At 37.7% G+C, this 19,659-nt stretch overlaps 2 protein-coding genes and 1 pseudogene across 2 annotated transcripts; 1 reads left to right on the top strand and 2 right to left on the bottom strand.

Moving 5' to 3' along the window:
• Positions 1–4,535: 4,535 nt before the first annotated feature.
• On the bottom strand, positions 4,536–6,028 carry LOC116735089 (migration and invasion enhancer 1-like). Its single transcript, XM_032586707.1, has 4 exons — positions 5,894–6,028; positions 5,595–5,692; positions 5,402–5,478; positions 4,536–5,318 (listed from the first exon to the last, which is right to left on the bottom strand). Exons 1-4 carry the CDS (start codon positions 5,920–5,922, stop codon positions 5,235–5,237), a joined length of 288 nt encoding a protein of 95 aa, XP_032442598.1. The 5' UTR covers positions 5,923–6,028; the 3' UTR covers positions 4,536–5,234.
• A 740-nt stretch (positions 6,029–6,768) lies between these two features.
• LOC116735091 (migration and invasion enhancer 1-like) lies at positions 6,769–8,234 on the bottom strand (annotated as a pseudogene).
• A 3,771-nt stretch (positions 8,235–12,005) lies between these two features.
• Positions 12,006–19,540, top strand: LOC116735083 (GTPase IMAP family member 8). The gene is made up of 5 exons (XM_032586695.1): positions 12,006–12,177; positions 12,257–12,943; positions 16,035–16,748; positions 17,150–17,809; positions 18,768–19,540. Exons 1-5 carry the CDS (start codon positions 12,006–12,008, stop codon positions 19,406–19,408), a joined length of 2,874 nt encoding a protein of 957 aa, XP_032442586.1. The 3' UTR covers positions 19,409–19,540.
• The last annotated feature ends 119 nt before the right edge of the window (positions 19,541–19,659 follow it).

Genomic DNA, 19,659 nt, shown 5'->3' with positions numbered 1-19,659 from the left:
TGCTTAAATATCATGGTATCAATCAAATCAATGCAGTTTTTATCTGCTTACTGGCAAATTATATCAATCAGTCCCTCCAGTTTCTTGAGAATTATTGTGGAAATTCACACAAAATCAAAAAATCCCTGCACGTTTTTGTACTAATACATAATTGGGAGTTTATTGCAGATTTATTGCAGATTGGTCAAAAACTAAACAGCTGCCTCAGCCTTAACTGATGACATTCTGATCATTTCTTCACCGGCCCTCAAAAAAACCTCAAAAGCTCTTGGCTCTTAAAATCTCAAAGATTTTCTGCAATGCCAACGCTACGTTTTGATTTTTGTGAGAATCAGTTGGATGATATTTAAGGATAAGTACTGGAATATATATTCAGTATTATTGTTACTTATTTGTGGTGTAAAATTGCATACCTGTGAATTATTTCATTGTTTGAAGCTTTCAGTTGGAGAAAAAACAGAAACCTATAAGGATAAACCAAGAAAATCAGGTAGAAAAACTCATTTGCACCGAGTCAGCTGCTGAGTAACAATACTTAACCAGCCACTCACTGTTACTGTTGTTTTATCAAGTAGAATAAAAGCAAACTTCCTCAACGTAACTTGTTAAACAATGGCTTTCCTTATGCTTGTTGTGTTTTTGCAGTTTGACAGCTACAATTACAACTGTTGTTTGACATTAGCTTGCTGTTTGAGAACGTACCTCCTGAAGGTTTGGTCGTGAAGAACTCAGCTCTGTATTCCTGCATTTCTGTTGACACACGGCTCGATCCAAAGGGCTAGAAACACCAGTTAAAATGCCTCTGTTCTGCATTGGCTTTGATTTAAACAGGGAAAAGAAAAGAATCTGTGAAAAACACAAGTAGTGTCATAATTAGCACGTGTTTGGACTCCTTCTGCTCCAAAAACTGCAGCTGCATGGAGTCTAGAGGAGCTGAAAACGCGCTATCCCAGCATTACCTGACCATGTCACAAGGGCTTCTCATGTCGTCAGGATTGATTGGCTTTGTTTAGAAGAGTTCAGATTGTGAGACTGTGGAGGAAAGTCCATTTTTAGGAAATTTCAGTTGACCTCTCTGCTGATTTTATCTTGCAAAGCTTTGATTCGTTTTTTTGCGTTCAGTAAATTCAGAATTAATTGTGGTCCTAAACAAAAATTTTACCTGTATTTAAGATTTTTGAAATGAGATTTCCTGCAATGTTACATAAACTGTTTCTGTACAAACACTTTATTTTCAACCATGAAAATAATTCCACCCTTTCTGGCATGCATTTTTATTCTATGTGTATTAATCTGAGGTTTTATGATTTATTTATTTAACTGCATTAAGCTAAAATATCAATTCCTTTAGCGATGACATGTTTTCTTTTAGAATATCCACATTACAGAAGAACTATTATATGGGTATCTAGGGTACAATCTAATACAGTCAACCAAGTTTAATAATGTTATCCATGCTGAGGAAACACAGTGGGGCCCAATTTTAGACTCTGTGTGGTAGAAGCGCGTTATCGCGTCTCGTACAAGCTATCTGTGGTGGCCATGTGGCTTCACCTTCACAGCGCAGACACTCCCAGTTTTCACACATCTTCACATTTAAAATTGTTTCACTGCTGCACAGTTCTAAAGTAAATAAAATGAAATGCCATTTATGTGGACAGAGTGTAAACTGACCTTCAAGTCTTTTTAAAAAGCTCAAAAACAAAGATGGGAATGACCCAACAGCTCAAATCAAAGAAGTTTTTGAACTTCACTTCATAAACTTTATGAATTTCCTGCAGTCGCATAACTTTGAATATGAATGAAATCTGTAGCTTAACAAAAATAGATCTTAGTAGTACATAAAGGTACTTTTTAAAATGTGTCAAACTCGAGGTCTGTGGACCAAATCTGGCCCGCCGTAGCTTTTTATGTGGCCCTATAAATTCTAGACTAAACACTAAATATGCTTAAATATTATGTTTATCAATCAAATCAATGCAGTTTTTAACTGTTTATTGCCAAATTATGTCAGTCAGTTCCTCCAGTTTCTTGAGAGTTATCGTGGAAATTCACATAAAATCAACAAATCCCCGCAGTTTTTGGTGCTAATAATTGGGAGTTTATTGCAGATTTTTCTCAAACGTTGTCAAAAACTTTCTTACTTGAACTAAACGGCTGCTTCAGCCTTAAATGATGTCAGATTATAGTCCAGGATCTATGCAAAAATTTGCAAATAAGTGCAAATATTTCCAAACTAATAACACAAACATTATTATTTTTATTGCAAAAAATCACAAAAACTCACAAAATTCTGGAGGAACTAAAAAGATGTTCAATAATATTATTTAATTTTAAGAATTTATTGATATCTTAACAGTTTGTGAACAGGTTTCATAATACATTCCGGCCCTTTAAGAGCATTCAGGATCTGGATTTGGCCCAAAATAAACATGAGTTTGACACCGCTGGTTTAAAACATTCGGTTATTTTATGGGGAAAGATGCAAATATGAGCTCTATCAGCTCCTCAACAAGCAGACTGGTGTGAGTTATCACTAAGGGCCAGGATGAAAGACCCACCTACAGCAAAAAGTCAACGCAGCGAGGGCCGCCATTCATTCATTTTAATTCAGCAAAACTTTTATTACATCGATATTAAATTAAATCTTTTTTTTTTTACCTTGAAAATGATCATTTACACATTTCAATTTGTTTATTTTATTTAATTTTTTATCATGAGCATCAACACAAAACACTACTGAAAATAAAGTAACAATTTTAATTTCTTAGGAGTGAAAGCTACAATTTACTTTTATTTTTTAAAATAAACAGAAATAAAGTTTTCATGCTTACATTCTTTTAGCTGTATTATTATTATTACTGTTTTTATTGTATTTTGTTTATTTTATTTTAATATTAATTTATTTTTTATTTGCAGCAAGGTGGAGATGAATGGGAAGAGGGGGGAAAAGCCACATTTGCTGTTATTCCTATAATAAATGTTCTGTTCTTGCTGGATAATTAAAAACAGAAATAAAATAAAAAAATTATTTAAAAAACTGAAATAAAAAAACATCCTAGGAATCACAAACTAAAAAAAAAGACATTTAAAATCTTTTTCACTTACACATATGGTATAAGTGTCAGCTTTGCCTGATGTTAAAATGTATTTGATCATTAGAAACAACACTAAATTGAAAGGATGAACTTGGACAATGACCAATTTATTTTTATTTCCACGTGGAATCAGAGTAAATATGTACATAATTTGATGAAAATGTAATGTCAACAATTTATCATTCAGTTTAACGTTGCATTGATCATGCAACAAGAAGGCTCAACACTGAAAAATCGACTTAATCATCAGTAAACCTGCTGTTTGGTAAAATCCCAACAGTTTGACGCCTATCAGTTAACAGGGTAGAAGTAAATACTGCCATCTTCTGGCGATCTGTTTGATCTGCAAATATAAAACAAAAATACATATATAAATGCATATTTATGCATATATAAGTGCATCTTTATTTTCTTTCTTTATTTATCTTTTCACTTTGTGTACATATTTTGTCATGTTCAGTTCTGTAAGAAAAAATCACATCGGAGGTGGACCGCATGCCTTTTATATTATTATAAAGGCATGTCTTATACACTTTTATATTTTAAATAAACAAATAAAAACCATCAATTTCAAAATTGGAAAACCAAAACTTAATTTAATTAATTAGGAATTAAATTAAATACATTTCTAATTAGACCTTCCAGTGTGACAGAATATGAAATCTATCACATTAAAGCTCAGTTTATTGAAGTTTGTAAAGAGATTAGAAACATTCACTGTGTAAAACTACAATGATTACAAACTATAGTAAACTTTTTAGCTTCAGTTCTTCCACCTGTGATTTCAGATGTAAAAGAAAAAACATTTAAATGATCTTGGCTTGAAAGAGTAGAAAACTCAAGGGAATATCAAGATCGATGCTTCAAATAGTTTCATTCCTCAGCATTTTAAATGCCCTTCCCATAAAATATAAATGTTTTCTCTCCACTTGTAACCAGAGGGAAGGTGGCAGTGACGCACCAACTCCTCTTTGATTTTGGCGCCCCTTACTGTAAACACACAGCAGTGTATAAATTAGTAAAATTTACTAATGAAAGTAATTTTACTAACAACTTTTATTAGATGATCAATATAAATATGCACACCAACATTTTGCTCTGGTTTCAGAAGATTTTCTTTTCAGAATGAACACACTTCAAGATGGTAGCATTGTAGATGTTTAACAGGTAAAACCACAAACAGATTCAATCATAACATTTAAAGGTGTGTCCGACACGGAAGTTTCAAAATAAAAGATCATCAGTAGCCGTCGTCAAGTGGTCTGTTTACACAAAACAAAACCTGTTGCACAGGAACGAACTGCTCTACCAGAACATTGGAAGTCGAGGGATTAAGACAGGAAGTCACCCAAAGGAGCGTCACGAGCAACTAACATGTCGAGGTGGGAGTGCTGAGAAAAACTGGTGTGGGTGTAGAGAAGAAGAGATGACAACTACTGTATATAACAAAGTTTTGCTTTATTAAAATTCTGTAGTTTCCACTTAAGTGGAAAATGAGAAATTTTATTACAGCAACAAATGATGGTTCTCAGATAAGCAGCTGAATATTTGTTCATTATGTAAGGGGTTTAAATTAAATAATGTGTTTTAGAACAGATGAAAAATGAACTTGGTTCATGCTCACTTTAAAAACTTAAAGCCACAGAACCACAATTTATACCCAAAAGCAAAGACTGGCTCTGAGGAAATGACAAAATTTAAATTGCTCAACAGAGTTGAGCAAAGACATCAGTAGTTTCTCTTCCTATTTATTCATTTCACCCATCAAAATCTTTTGAGTTTGATATAAATTCCAACCTGCATGCAAAAAAAATAAAAATAAAAATATTCAGACATTGGGGCATTTAAAATGCCAGCCATAAAGGCAGAAGTGCGTGCGTTCCCTTAATCCCATCTGTGGCAACTTCTCCTTATCTCTGTTCCTATGAATGAAACTCCAGGAAGGCATTCGTCATACCATAACCTTTATGATTTTAAGCTACAGCAATCATTAACAGCCTGAAGAATCTAATAGGAGAAGAGAGAGGAGCCAGCTGACACAGCGTGTGGTCAGACTGCTTCATCCTGGACGGATGTAGCTGGGCAGGGAGGCGCCCTCCATCATGCTGCTGATGTTACAGCAGATCAGAGGGAGAGCTACAAGATGACGCACGGAGGACGACTTTTGGTGATCTTCTGCACAGGTTTCCCATCATTAGCAGCCTGGACTGCATTGATAATCTACGGCAGGGGAAAAATAAATATATAGCATAAACCAGGATGCTCTGGATTCAGAGTTGACTGAATGTGTGCAGGATACTCACGTCATCCTCATATGGGAAGCCACCTGTCTCAAGCTTGGAAAAGACGAGCTGCCCGTTTATTACTATTTCGAAGCTGCCTGTAATTTCATAAGAAAAAAGGAACTTTAAAGAGAAGCCTTGGCATAAAAGGCAGCCAGGAAATATCAAGATAAATGCTTCAAATAGTTTCATTAGTCAGCATGATTTGATTTACCCGTCCTTCCCACAAAGCCTGACACATCCGCATCGGGAAACTCGCTCTTAGCGACGCTGGCGAGCTCCCGATAGCGGGGTTCGTAACCTCATCCGCCGCTACAGGGAACAAAGAAAACATGGAGATTAAACTAAAAACAAACAGAAGCGGAGCAGAAACTTGTAGCTGTAGACTGGCAATGCTAACGGCAATAAACACCACAGCTCCGCATTGAATTAGACTCAAAGGAATAATGTAAGATACAAATGTTGAATAATAAATTTGGAGATATGGGAAAAGACACCAAAAATGAGAATTACCAGTATTCGACTTTAACTTCCACCCCCATTTTCGACGTTTCTCAGGCTGTATGCGTCCGCTACTCGCTGCTACTAGCTTCTACTAAGGGCGTCTGTATGACGTTGCTAGCGAGAGGGGCGGGGCTTATTTTACGTAATGGATTTACGTATGCGTATCATACCCGGAAGAATCGTTATATTTACAGAACAACGTATTTATTTATTTACGTCAATGTCAGTTATACATATTTCGACAAATAATATACACAGTCTAAATAAAACGAGGATTTTTTTAAATTGTTCTTCATTATGTTACTAAAAAGTTTTTTTTTTCTGAATAACTTGTGCTTTATCCTTTATGCAAAACCGCTGTTTGTATAGTTAGAAAAAGTTGCACTGGCTTTTGAAAAAAGAAAAGACAACTTTTAATTTTGATAAATGTTATTATATGAAATTGCCAGTTTTTGTTTCTATTTTTAGGGTTTAAAAATAAAGAAAAACATTAAAGTCTTGCAAAAAGAATATAGTTTTCTACCTAAGAACAAAAAAATAGATCTAAAAAAAATAATGCTGGTATTGAGTCAATCTGTTGTGGAAATTCATTGCAACTATTTCATGATAAAGCTGAGTCTCTGCTGAAGCACAGCTTTGTTTTTTATCTGTATTCATAAACATCAGTTTATTTGCCAGGTAAGGTGTGTCCTGCACAGCAGATGTTATGCAAAACATAACCTGTTGCACGGGAACAGCCTGTTCAACCAGAACATTAGAAGTCGATTAAGACAGGAGCCACCCAAAGGAGTGGCTCGAGCAACTAACATGTCGAGGTGGGAATGCTAATAAAAACTGGTGTGGGTGCAGACAAAATATTGCATTAAAGAAAAGATGACAACTACTGTCTTTAACAAGGATTTGCTTTAATAAGAATCTGCGGTTTGAAGTGGAAAATGAGAAAAGAAATCCCATTACAGTAATAATGACGGTTCTCAGGTACGCAGCTGAATATGTCTCCATTATTTGTGAATAATAGATGTTTTGGAACAAATGAAAGACAATCTTGCTTAAAGCTATTCAAGCCACAGAACCACAATTTATACCCAAAAGCAAAGACTAGCTCTGAGGAAACGACAAAATTTAAATTGCTCAACAGAGTTGTGCAAATTCATCAGTAGTTTCTCTTCCTATTTATTCATTTCACCCATCAAGATCTTTTGAGTTTGATATAAATTCCAACCTGCATGCGAAAAAAGGAAACAAGGAGGAAAAAAAAGATCCAGACACCAAAGGCAGAGAAAATGCCAGTTATTAAGGCCAAAGGTAAAGAAGTGCGCTCCCTTATTCCCATCTGTGGCAACTTCTCCTCGTCTCTGCTCCTATGAATGAAACTCCAGGAAGGCATTCGTCATACTATAACCTTTAGGATTTTAAGCTACAGCAATCATTAACAGCCTGAAGAATCTAATAGGAGAAGAGAGAGGAGCCAGCTGACACAGGGTGTGGTCAGACTGCTTCATCCTGGATGGATGGAGCTGGGCAGGGAGGCGCCCTCCATCATGCTGCTGATGTTACAGCAGATCAGCGCTTTCTGGTGATCTTCTGCACAGGTTTCCCATCATAGGCAGCCTGAACTGCAGCCAAAACCTACAATAGGGGGTAAAATAAATACATAACACAAACCAGGCTGTTCTGGATTCAGAGTAAACTGAATGTGTGCAGGATACTCACGTCCTCCTCGCTTGGGAAGCCACCTGTCTCAAGCTTGGAAAAAACCAGCTGTCCGTTTATTTCAACTTCGTAGCTGGCTGTAATTTCAGAAGAAAAAGAGGAAGCACTTTGAAGAACCTTGCATTGAAAAGGAGCAAGGAAACTGCGAGATGAATGCTTCAAATAGTTTGACTCGTCAGCATGACTTGTGATTTACCTCTCCTCCCCACAAAGCCCGTCACCTCCGCATCACGAAACTTGCCCTGAATGGAGCGGGCGAGCGCCGCATAGCGAGGTCTGTAACCTCATCCACCGCTGCAGGGAACAAACAAAACACGGATCTTAAGCGAAACGCGAACGGAAGCGCAGCAGAAACTTGCAGCTTTGGACTAACAGTGCTAACAGCTGGTAAACGACACCACAACTCCGCCAAAAAATGACACCGAAAGCGATAACATAGGATGCAAATGTTCAATAATAACACAGGAGATATTTTAAAAAGCAGCAAAAACAGACAATTACCAGTATTCGACTTTAATTTCCACCCCCATTTTTGACGTTTCTTAAGCTGTGTGCGTCCTCCGCTCTGCACTACTATCCTTTGCAAGACGGCGCTTGTATAAAGCTGAGTTAGTGAGAGGGGCGGACGTCCTATTACGCAATAGAACTACGTATGCGTAAGATGCACGGAAGAGTCATTTTAGTTACGGAACTGTGTGTTTACTTGTTTGACTTAATGTCAATTATTGATCATTCTACAAATCTGAAACAAACAAAACAATGATTTGTTTATCTTCTATTCACAAAAAGTATATATTTTTTCCGAATAACTCTTGTTTTACTTTTTAAGCTGCTGTTGGGATAATTAGAAAAAGTTGCGAGGTCATTAAAAACAAGAGACAACTTATGATTTTGATTACATTTAAGTATGTTTTAAAATAGAGTTAACATAAAACTTGGCGAAAAGAAAAGAGTTTCTGAAAATAGATCTTAAAAAATATTGCTGGTACAAACAGTCTGTTTAGAAATTCAGCGCAATTATTTAACAAAAAAGCTGAATCCCCGCTAAAACACATTTGTTTTATACTTGAATGTATAAACATTATAGTTTGCTGAACTGTTATTAAGAGCGATGCATAAAGACCAAAGAACCACTGGTGCATGGTGTATTTTATTTTTTTTGTATTTTTGTGTTTTTATCATGTAAAGCACTTTGAATTACCTTGTTCCTCAAATGTGCTATACAAATAAACTTGATTGATTGATTGATTATGGCTCTGGAGCTTCAGATTGCAGACTTGAAGACTTGCACTAAACCTTTACAACAATGTCGTGTAACAACCAGTTCCCAGCGTATTCAATTTTATGGGACAAAACAAAATAAAGTAGTGTATGATGTATGAAGTGGAGGAGATCAATACTTTGTAGATCCGCCTTTTATTATAATCCCTTTTGCAAATCCTTTGGAGTTTCTGTGTTTCTATGAGGTTCACACATTGGGATACGGAAGGTTTTGCCTATTCCTTTTTGCAAAATGACTAAAGCTTATCAGTCTGGGTGAAAAGTATGTGTGAACATTGATTTTCAAGACATGCAACAGATTCTCAAATGGATTAGGTCTACTGGTGCTTAGCTCATGATATCAATCTAAGCCATCCTGTTGTTGGTTTGGTCGTGTGAATAGGGTCATTGTGCTTCTAGAATGCAAGCCTGCTGTATACAGTATGATATTATCTCAAGCTGTTAACAAGTTCAAAATGTGACGCAAAAGATTTGTCCTAGTGTGTTGTGCTCTCTCTCATATCAAGTCAGTGAGTATTCTGCATTGTTTTGCATGGCTGCAGAGAGGGACAGTCCAGCCAAGGAAATTTTGTCCTATTGCAAACATAAACAGGATTTCTCTGAGCAATAAATATAAACTGGTTTCCATGAAAGGGCCCATATCATCCCAGTTCCAGTCCTTTCTGCGGCACTGACACATTATCCAAGTTGACACCGGAGCTTTGACCTCCAGAGAAGCATTTATGAGAATCTGTAAGTTACAAACTAAACAATGAGGCAAACTATTCTGGACTTCTTCATATCACATAACAAAAAAAGGGATTTTGTTTTTGTTTTATTTATTTAACCTCAGAGTGTCCAAATGTCTAGTATTTCTATCTCGATTTGATACAATTGAGCCTCCCTCCCTGTATTCGTATTTTACAGCCTCTACAACAGTTTGTTAACAAGTCGTAACATGTTTTTCCGAGCGGTAAGATGCCTGCGCCGGTTTTACCTGGGGCAACAACGGAGACACGTTGCTGTGCAGACCTGCACAGCTGCGTGTGATTATCATGGCAGCAAAAAACAAAAAACAAAAAAAATCTTTGCACTGTTTTTTCTCCAAACAAGCCGAATAAGATGAGTAATGCTGATGGATGCAGATAATGTCAGCTAAATGAATACATGCTAACACGTCACGCTAAACTTAAGATTAAGGAAAGTTGTTATCTGTGTTCAGAGGTCGGTTGCATTTACTTGAGCAACTTTTTGAAAGAATAAAACAAAAACAAAAAATTGTTTTTTTGTTCTTCGGGATGAACATCCAGGCTATTCCGGTTTAAACTGGTTTTTTTTTTAGTGCAGTTTTATTGTTGCTGCTGTCACTGCCCCCTTCTGGTCAGGAGAGGTATTGGTGTGCTAATTCACTAAGCTAAATTATTTCGATCAGTTAATATGTGACAAAATCATGTTATCATCACTAGAATTAATTAATTAAACATCACAAACACATTTTTATGTGTTAACTTTAAATTAAGTATTAATATAATGTGAGCAGTTTCACTTCTGTGAGGGTAGGAGTAGTTTTACTACACTGTACTTCTGAATTTTACTGGAGTAATATTTGAAACTATTGACACTTTTACTTGAGTAGATTAATTTTGCACCTGAAGAAATAGACTCCAGAGATTTCTGCAACATATAATGTTTATAATACCTCAGCTTTTTCTACATTTCACTGTTTTATAAGTTAATAAAAATTGTTATTTTATTTGACTACTGTTTTTGTCTTACAGCTGACGAAACATTTGGAATTTTACAAACTATTTGTGCTTAAATCCAGTAGTATATAAAAGTATTTCCTTCAGCTCTATGACACAAACAAGAAGCTGATTTGTTTTTTCTTTTTTAGTAGAAACGATGTGGATGTTTAAACATGTGATGGTCAGAACTGCACGTCACAAGGAGCCCTACTGTCATGGCGATAATCCAAAGGCAATTTGATTGCAACAGTGAAGCACAAAGCATCAGAAATAAGAAAATAACAGTCACATGTATCAGTGTGTGTCACTACTCCTCTTTGTTTAGTGTAGTAGTTTATTGCAAGTGCTAATATTTAATCAAAATATTGAAAGCCATCTTCTCTCTTGATCTTGAAAGTTAGCTTTGCATGTAATAGGGAAATCTTTACCTCTATTATTTAATTTGAACAAATTGAATGAAAAACCCATCAAATCCAGTTCCTTGTTTTTATGTACAGTAGACTGACAGCTATGCCATCTTGTGGAGGAAAGGATGTGCTCACCGGCTTTTTTGGAGTCAGAGAGACTTGATGTTAATATAATATAGCTTTTCTTTACTGAGCTGCTATGTTAGATAGTAAAAATAACTCCATACGTCAGATTAAATTCTCAGTGGTTTCTTAATCAAAGGCTAGTAAAAACTAAAAAAAAGTAGAAAAACTGAAGTTGATCATTCCAAAGATATATCCTCCTTTATTATCACATTTAACATGTAGAAATAAGTTTGGTAATCTCCACTAGCTGAATAAAACAGAAAGCTTTAGTGTTAGACTGGGATTAAATAAAGATTGTGTCTTTTTAAGTAAATATCTGGTTTCAACTGAACTCATCAGTTCAGGTAGACCGGCCTTTTCTTGGCAACATTCACGCTCAGATAACAAGTAAACAACTAGATCTGTTCTTATACTTTTATTTACTTGCATCCTGTGGTTTGGACAAATCCAACGTCTTCTGCTTGAGTACAAGCTACGCTGGTCGATCATTTCACTTATAACAGGAAAAATATCTTCTGATAAGTGAAAACATCTGCAAATAGAACTTTTATCAATACTAAGAAATTGCTAATATAAAATAAGCCTTTATATCTTGCTTAAAAGTTACTTGTGAGTTAGTTCGTTCTTATTTCGAGTTTATTAATATATTTGCACTAAAAACTAGACAAAAATATTTGGTACGATTTTGTGTTTTTGTAGTGCTGAGTCCGACGAGAATGGATAAATAGCACTTAAAAGCAACAAAAAGTATTTTACTGTCCTGCAATATTTTAATAAAAACACATTTCTCACTTCTCAGCCTCTTTAAGATCCGTATTTCTCTTCAGCCTTGTCTGCCTACAGGGAGGTGCAGCTGATTACTCATTACAGATGACCTTCGGACTCATAAAATCTAAGAAAAACCCAACCTTTTGTTGTCACTCCTTCAATAGCAGACTTTGCTTTCCAGATGCCGAACCTGGAAATACAAACGCAACATATAAATGTGTGACTGTTTTTAAATTGAACAAGTCTGAGATGGCAAAAAGCAAGCTTCCAATATGTAAGTTTATTTACTTTCTATTTGTTCTCAGTTTTCTGAGAGCTTTCTGATGATTGATTTTGTTGTTTTGCTTTGCCAGGGGACTCCCTGGGAGCGTCACAGTTACAGATTGTCCTTCTTGGAGGAAGGAACTGTGGGAAGAACTTCCTGGGGAACCTGATTCTTGGGAAAGAGGAGTTTGTAACCAAGGAGAGGACTTCTTCTTCTCGGAGGCTGGGAGCGGTGTCCGGGCTCTGGCTCACGGTGGTGGACACTCCCGGCTGGTGGTGCGACTCCAGCGCTCAGGACACTTCCAACCTTGTGAAGAGGGAGATCATAACCAGCGTCTCCTTGTGCTCACCGGGCCCTCACGCGTTTCTGATCACAGTGAAGGCGAGCTCAGTCTTCTCAGAGAGGCGCCGGAGAGCCGTGGAGGAGCATGTGACCCTGCTGGGCGAAGGGGCGTGGGGTCACTGCATCGTCATCTTCACCTTCGCTTACAGGTTTCAGCACACACACGCAGAAGAGTGTGTGGAAAGAGGCGGCGAGGCCCTGCGCTGGCTGGCTGAGAAGTGCGGCCAGAGGTGTCACAGCGTCGTCCTGAACGACGACGCTGACATAGCAGAGCTGCTGGTGAAGGTACAGAAACTCGCTGCAGAAAATGGAGGCAGAGTGTTTGAGATGCAGGGAAATGTTTTGCAGAAAACTGCGGAGGAGAAGAGAGGAGCAGCTGAGAGGGCTCAGCTGAGGTTTTTAAGAACGAAACGTCAACGATCTCTCCTGAGGGGTGAGTCCCACAAAGCTTAAAAAACGTTGAAATTCAGCTCCACTTTTTATTTCTTATAACGTCATGCAGCTCACTGTAAAACATTTGAGCTGCATTTAGTTGTTTCTACTATCTTCTACTCTTTGAGTCAAATAGATTTAGCGAGTTTTAGATTTTGTGTGAGTTTGTGAAAGATAAACTTACAGCAGTGAGTTGTGTTAACTTTTTATTAGAGTTGAATAAACTAGAGTTTTTAGGTTAGCACTTAAAAAAAACTGAAAGAAGAAAAAGAGAGGAGTGGGAACTATTTCCCAGAATGCTTAGCGACATGTTTTTGTATCCTGAGGAGGAAGTGCGTTACATTGATCTGACTCTTGTGTTTTATTAAGTTTTTTATTAAATAATGCATTTAATAATACATTTATTAGATTTATTACATTCATTTATTATTAAATACATTTATAATTTAATTTATTTAATAATAAATGTATTAAATTAATAATATTATATTAATACTAATTGAATATTATTACTCTATTAGTATTATTCTTTACTCAATTATTGTGAGTAAAAATAACAGAGAAATCTGTCTCTTTAACTGGGTGAAGGCAGTTTTTTTTCTTGTATATTGTGAAATAGTTATTTGGTTTTAACTGCAGCATTAAGTTAAAACTCACAATTCAAATTAAATAACTTGAAAAACAACGTTTAGACAACTTTTCTCTTGACAACTTTAATTCCCGAGTTAAAACTAAAACAGTTTTCTTGTCGACTTTAATTTCATTTTCAAGGTGGACTTTCATTGTCAAGTTAAACCAATTTGAAATGTTGTACAGTGTGCAGTCACACCTGTATTTTTTCCTGCTTTTTATGTGACAACATTTTGTTCTCAGTTTATCCTCTGCAGCTCCAAAATAAACACAGCAGCGTTTTTTTTTATTGCTTTTCTGCTGGATATGAATCTGATTCTTTTCTTTCTGTTTTGCATTCAGACGTTTCCTCAGCTTATCTTCACTGCAGCAGCACATGAAACCTATTTAAAGAGGGAAAACAAAACTTCCTCATGCATGAACAGGAAAAAAGCAGCTTTTAGCCTCAAACCTGTGGGAAACAGAGAAATGTGGTTATTATGTAAATGTTTTATCTGAGAAATCTGGGAGTGCAGAAGAGGACATGTTGTAAATATGCTGAACCAAACCCCACACCACAACTCGATTACTGCAAACCCCAAGTTCTTCAGAAGTTTTCTTTTTATATGCTCAGAAGAATATACGAGTTGCTTCGTAGCCTGCAGCTTAAGATCCAAGATTAGAAAGTCGATAGGAGCCAAGATTGGTTACATTTGCCTGATAAATTACTTTAAGAGACAAATCCATAAGTGTCCTCTCATCTTTTTTACATGACATCTGTATTGTGAAGATCTTTAAAGTTTAACAGTGTTTATTCTGTACGCTTTATCCTCCTGAGACCCAGAAAAAAAAAAGTTTTTGAATTTTTTTTTTTTTTCACTACATGACTCTTTGGAGTGAAAAAACATCACTACAATTGAAAAAGTTTCAAAACATGTTATTATTTATTTATTACAGTATGTCCTTTGGAGAGGACATCGGGACTCTCTTGTGGCAAATATGAACACATTTTGAGGCCCAGGATGTCCTCTCTAAGGACCAACAGGATTTAACACAGTGGCATGTATGGTTTCAGAGTTATGAACAAAAAAACCTATGTCCTCCACAGAGGACAAAAATGTATTGCTGGGTCTCAGGAGGTTATCACTGTGCAATCTTTAAGAAAACACTCAGACATGGTTGTCTTAATGTTACACTGTGACTGTGGGAAGAGCTTTACTGGTGTCATCAAGAAGTTTGAAGGTTAGAGTTTATGTTTTAAAACCTAATGGACCCAAAGCTACGTCCAGAATAGTGAACCACGTCATCCAAGGTGTGGAAAAATATTTATTAACATTTTGTAAAGCAGAAGGTTGTGTGTGTGTGTTTTTTAAGTAGTTTCATTCAGAAATGTGTTTACTGGCCTCGTGGCTGTTGGTGGTAACGCACCTTAGGCCTATTTTTATTACCACCAATTTATGGCTCTATCTGGTATTTACAACCTAAAGCTGTCAATACATTTGAAATTATAAGTTTATATAATTAAAAACACACCGAATACTCCAACGCTAAGTTTACACAATTGAAATTGAAGCATAAATGTCCTCTCCTGAACATTTATTGGCTATAGTTTGGCTTGGCAGAGTGTCATATGACAGTTTTTGCTCTGACACATTCAGCAAAATATTCAAAATAGACAACCTAAAAATATAGCCTAAAACTCAACAGTGCAGCTTTTATGTATCAACTTCTATATTTTGATTTTTCAACATCCTAAATCCTTGTATTAGTCAATTTGCATTTTGAAATCACTAAGGATATGCTATAATTACAAATGTAAGAACACCATTTATAGTCAAGTTGCATTGAAAAAAGCAAATATTTTAAAATGACTAACTATTCCTGTAACCCTGACTTAAAGGGAACCTATAAAGTAAAACTTTGTTTATGTTTTTGTACTTTTGTACTTCCATCTGGGTCTCAACTGCTTATAAAAACAGAGTGTTAACAATAAAACACACCACCAGTTTTTGGCAGTAAGTTAATCTTTTTTGGTGTCTGAAAAACGAGCTGTTTCAAAATCCTCCCAATTGTTGAGTCACAATCCACAGACACTGCCCCGTTACCTAGCAACCCAGCCTGTTTGGTCAGCTGGTTTTACCGCTTGTATGCGCCGCATAATGGCTGCTGGAAAAGACAAGTGATTTGTTGACTTACAATCCAGAAACAACTTGTTGCATTCTTGTTGGTTGTGCAGGAGGCTCTACTTTTGCTTTTCAAAGATGTATGGTTTTAATTGCACATCCGTTTGCAGACATTTTCACATGCGAGTGCGAATTTTGAGTGGCCAGAAGCAGCTTATGTGGATTTAAAGTGACAGAGACCCAAAAACAGGAGCACGAAACAGACAGAACCTGAGAATGTTTTGCAGAGCCCATAGACTTATCCCGACCTTTAAAGCAAAGAAGTCTCAAGTCATCCCTCTGCTCTCTTTGTGCTTGTAGAGAAGTTAAGGCCAGTCACTACCATCCGCCTTGTGCTGCTCGGAGCGAAGGGTTCAGGAAAGACTTCAGCTCTGAACACCATCCTGGGGAGAGAAAACAGCAGAAGACTCGGCAGAACTGCTCAGTGTTCGGTTGGAGACGCTGTGGTGTTTGGCAGACAGGTGACCGCCGTGGACACACCGGGCTGGTGGATGAACTACTTCTGCAACGAGACTGCCCTCTTCGACCGGAGGGAGTTGGTGCTCAGCTCGTCTCTGTGTCCTCCGGGGCCTCACGTCTTTCTGCTGGCGATCCGACTGGACCGAGCCTTCACGGAGACCTACAGGAGAGCGGCGCAAGAACACCTGGAGCTCATCAGCGAGTGGATCTGGGCTCGCACCATCCTGTTGTTCACCTTCGGGGACTGGCTGGGCGACACCACCACCGAGGAGTTAATCGAGAGCGAGGGAGAGCCTCTGCGGTGGCTGGTTGAGAAATGCTCCAACCGGTACCACGTTCTGAACAATAAAACCAAAGGAGATGGATTCCAAGTCAGAGAACTGATCAGGAAGATTGAGGAAGTGATGACGTGCGGCTGCGACGGAAGCTGGCATTACGAAATAGAGAGGAGAGAGTTGGAAGAAATGAAGAGGTGGATGAAAGAAGAGGGAGAGAGAGCCACCGACCGGCTGAGGCGGAAGGAGAAACAAAGACTGGAGGCAAAGTCTGAGCTGGGTGAGTTATAGAAGAGAGGATTAAAATACAAATAATTCTGATGTTTTTTACTTTAAACTCAAAATTCTGACTTTAATCACATAATTATGACTTTTTTTTTCAGATTTCAGATTTTTTTTTCACCCCCTGACAGTTATGACAATAATCCCAGAATTCTGACTGGAACAAACTTCCAGAAAACTGAAAAACAGCCAAAACACAGAGTACCGTTAAATCAAGACGGAAAGAGTTGCCTTTGAAAATTTTTTTTTTTTAAAAAGTCAGAATTTTGAGAATAAAGTCAGAATTTTGATATTAAAGTCAGAATTCTGTTTAAAAAAAGTCCGATTTTACATCTGGTATATATTTAGTGCTTTAATTGTTGACATGTTTTGATTTAATACAAAACTTTACATTGACAGAGAATGCTGCCCCTCTGCGAGAGCTGAGGATGATTCTAGTTGGTGGCAGGAAAGGAGGAAAGAGCTCATGTGGAAACACAATCCTCAACAGACACGACTTTCCCACAAACACCCAAACTGTCTCCTGCTGTGAAAAGCAGTGCAGAATCGAAGGAAAGACCGTCTCTGTGCTGGACACTCCAGGATGTTTCCCCGTAACCTCGGAGGTGCTGAGGACTCCTTCGGCCGTCCTGTTGGTCGTCAACGTGAGCTCCTCGTTCACGGCTCTCCACCGGGAAGCCATTGAGGAACAGCTGGATGCTGGGGGAAGCCAGCTCTGGAGCAGAACCGTGGTGCTGTTCAGCCACGGCGACTGGCTGGGAGACACGAGCGTGGAGCAACGCATCGAGAGCGAAGGAGAGCCGCTGAGGAGGCTGGTGGAGCGCTGCGGGAACAGGTACCACGTCCTGGACAATAAGAACCAGGGAGACGCAGCGCAGGTCACCGAACTCATCCAGCTGGTGGAGGAGATGCTGGCCGCAGAGAGGCGGGCCGACGTTTATAAAGACGACCGACTGTGGAGACGGGTCAGTTCTGCAGAGCAACAGCAGAATAACGTGATGCTGCGCAGGAGGAATCTAACGAAACAGATGAGGAGAAGAAACCGACTGTCTCTTGACTGTGAGTAAAACTTTTGATTTTCTCCACACAGAAAAATATATTCAGTTATCTGGGTTCCCTCCTTAAATAGCAGGGGGACGAAATCATGTAGGCATGACTGACTATAAAGATATTTTAGATATCTTGTCTGAAATAGACTCCTGATTTAAAAAAAATAAGAAGTAATGAGAGAAACATATACAGTATTTTAGCTATTAAAGATATGTGGTAATTAAAATAGTGTTTTTCTGATAGCTAAGTACAATCAACTGTGAGACGTGTAGAAAATAAAACTTTAATCTGAATTTAATTGAGAATATCTATAGAACAAATGATCCATTTAAGCTAAACTTTTTTTAGATAAATTAAACTTGATTTTTACAAACACAATCTAATTTGTGGGAATCTTAAAATAAAGATTTTAATAGTAGAAAAATCTATTTTCAGATATTGCTGCTCCTTTCCTACTAGGAAAATTTAACTTTTATATATTTCAAGTTTTGAATCTTTTACCAAAAATATCCTATTGGCATGCTTTCTGAAGAATCTCTTTTTATAACATCTTGAGGAAATAAAATTTATTAATATTTTGGAGATTCAGGGACAAAGACTATGCAGAATAACAGGCTGTTGATGTAACAGGTTCAGTAAATACATTTTGAAGTAACCTGAAAAAAAAACACAGTGGACAAATAAGTGGATAAAGTTTTCGATTAATTCAAATTAAAAAATAATTTATTGATCCAAAGGGAAATTAAATGTTACTGTAATGTTTCTTGAACAATTCAGTGACACGTTGATCTATGCAGATGATTTACGCAGAAAGAAAACATGAAGTAAATTTAAACCAAATCAAGTTAAGAGAATAAAATGTAACAGGTGCTGCTTCTGTAAAGGAGAGAAAAGCAGATTCATTTCTCGTGACAGAGCATGTTGAACTCCTGAAATCACATCATATTTTATGAGTTTTATTTTCCAGCGGCTGAATCTGGATCTTCCTCGTCTCATCCAGAGGAGTTAAACCCAACGCAGGTTGTGGCTTTCCCAGCAAGAAGAGCGAGAAGACAGTCTGGATTTGTGTTTTCAGAGCGCAGCAGCTTGGTGTTCCTGTCTGTGCTCAAGCGGAGCTGGTCAGCGATAGAGTTACCTCTCAGGTTCCCTTCTCCTCACAGCCTCACGCAGCAAACGATGCTTCTGGTTTTATATCAGAGTCCGCCCAGCTTTCCCTCAGAGGAAAACCTCGTTAGCGTCCATCCTCTCTGCCATCCGGCTCTGAGAGAGCGCACTCTCCGCAGGATGTGTGAGTCTGGCGGCCCGCAGGCTCTGATCGACCGGTGGGGCCACAGCAGCCTGGAGGAGCTGGAGTCCTTCATCGACTCGTACTTTGAGATGGTGTGGGAGCAAACCAGGGGCTCGTTTCAGGCCTCTGAGTCCGAGCCTCCGGCCACCGTGGAGGACGCTGCCGTCAGGGATGCTGGAGGAGAGGAGCTGCTGTTCTCCATCGACAGGAAGCTGACGAGGCTGGAGCTGCTGGAGGAGATCCGCAGGGATTTGGCAGAAGTGAAGAGGAACCTGGAGTGCAACACAAAACTCAGAGACCAAAGTGCAACGGAAAATTAATCACAAACTTATAATTAACTCCATGGAAATATATTACATCCTTAAACAGCTCTGGAAAAAAAAGACCACTTAAAATGGTCAATTTCTCTGATTTTACTCTTTATAGGTGTACATTTTAGTAAAATGAACATTGTTCTTTTATTCTATGAACTACTGACGATATGTATACAAAATTAAAAACGAAAATTTAGTATTTATTAGCAGAAAATGAAAAATGGTCGAAATAATAAAAAAAGATGCAGCACTTTAAA

This window comes from Xiphophorus hellerii, chromosome 16 (genome assembly GCF_003331165.1).
Source record: "Xiphophorus hellerii strain 12219 chromosome 16, Xiphophorus_hellerii-4.1, whole genome shotgun sequence".
NCBI lineage: Eukaryota > Metazoa > Chordata > Actinopteri > Cyprinodontiformes > Poeciliidae > Xiphophorus > Xiphophorus hellerii.
This window is presented reverse-complemented; position numbering and strand designations above follow the sequence as displayed.

What these genes read in the sequence shown, in the direction of transcription:
- LOC116735083 (XM_032586695.1), top strand. Translation starts at nt 12,006, where the DNA reads ATGACCTTCGGACTCATAAAATCTAAGAAAAACCCAACCTTTTGTTGT. An exon ending in AAAAAGCAAGCTTCCAATAT is followed by an intron (nt 12,178 to 12,256) that starts GTAAGTTTATTT and finishes TTGCTTTGCCAG; the next exon opens with GGGACTCCCTGGGAGCGTCA. An exon ending in GGAGGCAAAGTCTGAGCTGG is followed by an intron (nt 16,749 to 17,149) that starts GTGAGTTATAGA and finishes TTACATTGACAG; the next exon opens with AGAATGCTGCCCCTCTGCGA.